The following is a 5,231-nucleotide window of genomic DNA, read 5'->3' as shown; positions in this document are numbered from 1 at the left end:
GTGTCAGGACTACTTCATTGACCGCTGTGATATTCACGGGCCCCCTACATTTGTAAAGGACATTGCAGTGGATAAGGGGCATCCCAACCGCACAGCCCTGACCCTGCCCCCTGGGCTGAGTATTAGACAATCGGGCATCCCTCAGGCTGGAGATGGAGTATGGAACGACGCATCTGAGCTGCCACTGGGGCTGCACTTTGGCCCTTATGAGGGCCAGGTCTTAGAAGATGAAAAGGCAGCCAGAAGTGGATACGCCTGGAAGGTGAGAAGTGCCTACCCTTTCCCCTATTCTGGCTTTCCACAACCCTTGTGTTCCTTTGGTTGGAAGTCACCCTCTACCTGGGAGGACATGCACAGAAATAACACAGTTGGCTCTGTGTTTCCAATGGTCTCTGCATGGACAGGGAACTCCAAATTAAAGATCAGAGAGTATGTGGAACCACAGTGGCACAAAGAGGCACATGTTCCCTGTGGACCTGTGCTCCAACGGGACAGTAGGACTCAGACATGGAGCTGAAACCTAAGGCTGGCAGCTGAGTCCACACAGTCTCCCAGGGCGCTAATGATAGGAGAGAAAATTAAGTCTTCTGATTACTACCCTCTAAACAGCCTTTAACTTCTTTTATTGAAACTCAGATCACAAAGGGGAGAAACTGCTATGAGTATGTGGATGGGAAGGATCAATCTCAGGGCAACTGGATGAGGTAAGGACAGTGGTTTTCTGGGTTCCAGAGAGTGCATTTGTCTCTCACAAGCCCAGTTTGCTTTCCTTTTCATCACACATCCTTCAGTGGCTTTTGTATCCATTCCCTCCATTTTTCTCCGTACAATGCTCTTGAACATCACACACGTTTAGAAAAAGAAACAAAAATATAAGTGTTACTAGTTTTATCAAAATATAAATCTCTAGGATACACAACATTGAGGGAGTAGGATAAACATTGAAGAGCCTAGATTCATCGGGGACATTGAATTCACATTTTATTTTATCTGGTTGACATTTATTAAGCACTCATTCTGTCCCAGTTTAAAAAATGAAGCTCATTACTTGAACCGATAACACATCTCATGTCATTGTGGGGCATGTACTGCAGACAGACACAAAACATTTAATTAGGGGAATATTTGACCATAATTTTCGAAGCCACACACAGTGTCAAGACAGCATAAAACAAAGGAACTTTAATTTGAGGACAGGAAATCTTCTTGTCCTTAGGGAAATTAAAACCGGACCCTACAGCCCAGTCAGTGAGCTACAGGACAGTCCTGGGCATCTGTGCTGCAAGGCCGAGCCCCTCGTCAAGAGGAGCTCTCACATTATGAGAGGACACAGAATATTAATAAACAAATATTATTCTGTGCTATTCCACTAGGACAGTCCTCTACGTTTCTATCAGAATCTGGGTAAACTGTGGACAGACTGGGGTAGCCTCTCATCATGACAAAGCCGACTTGGGCTGAGTGTGGAACAGTGTGCGCTAATCTAAAAGCAGAGCACATGAGCAAGCAGTAGGTGCTGTGGTATAATTAGCATAGGGTTTGGAGAAGCTAGATGATACCTCGTCCTATGGGCAATGAAAGTGGAGGAAAGTCTGGAACTGGGCTTTGAAAAATGGTTAAAGAGGTGGTGGGGGGAGCACTCCAGGCAGGAAGGGCCCTGTGAGCAGAACCTAGGGGCAGGAATTCATAGAACACTGAAAAAACTTGGGTGTGGGCAGAGGGTGGTCTTGGGAGCAGTGGGAAGTGTGTAGCACTGGAGCACGGAGGCCTTGACCATCAGGGGACAAGCCAGATGCGAGCCTGACAGGTAATGGGAACTCACTGCCTGCCTTCTTTTCCTCTTATGCTCAATGCAGGTATGTGAACTGTGCCCGGGATGACGAGGAAAAGAACCTGGAGGCCTTCCAGTACCACAGCCAGATCTTCTATCGGACCTGCCGGGTCATCAGGCCAGGCTGTGAACTGCTGACCTGGTATGGGACTGAGTATGGCAAGAAACTGGGCATCACGTGGACCGGCAAGCAGAAGAAATAACTCACGGCAGGACAAGGTGGGTACCATGATGTCTCCCTAGGAAGGAAATAGAAGGAATGCTTCTCCTTGTGAATTCTCATGGTTTAGCTCTTTTTGTACTGTATTTTTATTTTCATTTATTTGTATTTTATTTTATTTTTTTAGAGAAAAGATCTCACTTTGTCACCTAGGCTGGAGGGCTGTAGCATAATCATAGCTCAATGCCCCCTTCAACTCTTGGCCTCAAATGATCCTTCTTATTCAGCCTCCCACCGTGCTGGGACTACAGGCATGAGCCACTGTGCCAAGCCTAGCTCAACTCCTAAGTAGAGTAAAACATAGTCTAAAGTCAGTCAAATTTCCAGTCAGGTGCTTTGGAAATTAAAGATTCAGGTCATGAGCCTTTGAATTCTAGGAAGAACTTTTAACTGTTTAGATTTTTGCTCTCATTTCATATTCTAAACACTTCAGGCACAAAATTTATAACATCAGATGGTGCTGAAAACCTTGCAGGAAAAAAACAATGTGTCTTACCTACCAGCTCTCTCAACAATGTAGTTTCACCTGGCCCGTTTAGTTGGTTCTTTTTAAATTCCTCCATATTTCTACATAATATGCTTCTATTGTTTTCATTCACTCAGTATCCCAATTAGTTGTCTGTGAATTCCTGCTCTGTACCAGCTTTCCAGGAGCTGGAACTGGATCTTGAAGGAGACGCTCACAATCTCTGTTCCTCGGCTGCTGACACATGAACAAGGAGACAACACACACACACGTAGAGACATATGCATATCAGGATCAGTGCTTTGGAGACCACTAGTGGAGGAAAGGTGCCCAGGCATGAGTGTGAGGAGAGGGTGCAGTGTCACAGGGTACTCAGGTAAGGTTCCAGTTGGGGGTGGCATTTAAGAGGTGCAAACAGCAGCAGGAAAAGGATTTGGGGCAAAGGGTGGAGCTGGTGTAATGCCCCTGGGGCAGGGAAGAGTTAGGGTGTCAGAGAGCACTCAGGTGAAGGAACCAGACAGGGTAAGAGCACAAGTTGGAGAGACACAGAGAAGCCTGGAAACATAGGGCCTGTGATTCATGCCAAGACACTGGGGTTTTCCATAGTGGAATGGTAACAGCAGTGGAACTTTTAGTTTTCTGCTTGGTTCTCCACTCTGAGATGATGCTATGGTTAATTTTCAGACAATAGACTGTAGTGAGGGATCCTCTCAGGGCTTCTCAGTCTCCAGGTGAGAGAGATGAAGGTGGAGGTCCAGGAGGTAAGAAGTCTGATTAAGGATACCTGTTAAAGTGGACTTCATACTCTAAAACAGGCTAAGAAGGAATGACATTAAGTCAAGCATGAACGCTTGCTGTGTGGGCTGAGGAAGGATGTATTTTTATTTTGTGATTTGTGGCAATCCATGACCTTGTTGGGGCAGCAAGACCTAGAGCCCTTTGGTCAGTGGGATCTGGATGACTCTGTATGGTCCAACCTGAATCCCACTTCCTGGTGGAGAGTTAGGCACATAAGAGTCCTCAGTCAAATATGTCTTTTTGAACAGGGAGACTCAGATTCGGACTCATTCACACAAACTCACTTTAGACACAACTCCATGCTGCCTTCCACATTCATGGGTCTCCAGGCAACTGGCTCCTAACTTCACAGACCCCTTGCCTCTCATAGGAAAAGTCATTAGATATGATCTCTCCTAAGTCATCAAGTGTGTCATTTCTCAGTAGAATGAAATGGCTTCACACACTGTGAAGGATCTAGGGATCAGTGTGAGGAAAGGAAGCCCTGAGGCAGGTGGGCGTGCAGGTGTCAAGGAAGGTCTCAAATGACTGTGAAGATGTTTGTAGTATATGGAGGAAAAGTCACTGCAACTCCATCTATGTAAGGAGCCAACCTGCCTATGACGCTACTGGAGGGTCGTGGCCTGGCTGATGTGTAGAGAAGGCACATGATGTGGGTGTACTCAATTTTTAGGGATGTATTACTGTGGTGGCTCACCCCAGTAGCCCTAGAATTCTGGGAACCTGAGGCCAGTGGATTGCCTGAGCTTTGGAGTTGGAGTCCATCCTGAGCTAGAGTGAGACCCGTCCCTAAAAAATAGCAGGATTTCAGGGATATCTTCCCACCCACCTAAAGAACAAATGGGGAGCTCTAGGAAGGGTGAAAGAATGATACAACCAGGCCAGAATGTGGGTCCAGGGGAAACCACCCATTTATGCGTGAAGATAGGAATCTCAAGAATTGTAAAAGTTGCTAATGGATAGTGTGGGAAAAGCTTCATTAAGTCAACCCCCCTCAACACCAGAGGAAACACACAGGGGAGAAGCCCTATGCCTGCAGGAAGTGTAGGCAAGAATTTAGCCATCAGTCAACACTCCTCACACACCAGAGGAAGCACACAGGGGAGAAGCCCTACATCTGCAGGGAGTGTGTGGGCAAGGATTCAGTCACATCAAACCTCCTCACACACCAGAGGACAGACACAGGGGGAAAAACCCATGTGTGCAGGGACTGTGGGAAAGGTTTTAGCCAAAAGTCAACCCTCCTCACACAGAAGAGGGCATACAGAGGGGAGAAGCCCTACATCTGCAGCCAGTGTAGGCATAAATTTAGGCATAAATCAAACCTCCTCGCACACCAGAGTACACAGACAGGGGAGAAGGCCTGTGTCTTTAGGGAATGTAGGAAAGGATTTAGCCATAAGGCAACCCTTCTCAAACAGCAGAAGACACACAGTGGAAAAGCTCTATGTCTGTAGGTCTTGTGGGCAAAGATTCATCCATAAGTCAAACTTCCACACACATGAGGGAACACACACAGAGGAGAAGTCTGACATTGTCAAGAAGGGTGAGGAAGTTATTAGTAATAAAACCATAGCTCCACAATTACAAGGAAGCAAATGTGGCCCCAATCTACCTCTATACTCTAGCTCTGAGAAGGCTTCAGAGAAAGTCTAGTGATCCCTTGGATCCCCCAAAGTGTAAAGAGCAGGCATAACTAATTAAACAATCCTCTACTTCCATGAGTAAAGATGAGGAATAAAAACAGAGTTGAGGGGTCCTTCAGTATTCACAGGGTGCTGACTTGTTGTTTGCCATACTGATCCCCTCCATGGTTGTTTTATGGGGTGTATCTTTGCCCTCCTGTTCTAATAAATTTTTCTCCATAGACTTCTGAAGCCCAAAAATGTACCTCATTCCACTCTTATCACTGAACA

General features: G+C 46.3%; 1 protein-coding gene across 1 annotated transcript in view; it reads left to right on the top strand.

Moving 5' to 3' along the window:
• The window catches only part of LOC100965706 (probable histone-lysine N-methyltransferase PRDM7), a gene marked incomplete at its 5' end in the record, with an annotated part of 13,840 nt that extends 11,075 nt beyond the window's left edge, over window positions 1-2,765 (top strand). Inside the window, 4 exon segments of the mRNA XM_012813959.1 lie at window positions 1-262; window positions 637-704; window positions 1,857-2,050; window positions 2,695-2,765. Of these exon segments, the coding sequence (XP_012669413.1) occupies window positions 1-262; window positions 637-704; window positions 1,857-2,050; window positions 2,695-2,765 (595 nt within the window).
• Between the last annotated feature and the right edge of the window lie 2,466 nt (window positions 2,766-5,231).

Source organism: Otolemur garnettii, unplaced genomic scaffold (assembly GCF_000181295.1).
Source record: "Otolemur garnettii isolate 467f Iridium unplaced genomic scaffold, OtoGar3 scaffold00386, whole genome shotgun sequence".
NCBI lineage: Eukaryota > Metazoa > Chordata > Mammalia > Primates > Galagidae > Otolemur > Otolemur garnettii.
This window is presented reverse-complemented; position numbering and strand designations above follow the sequence as displayed.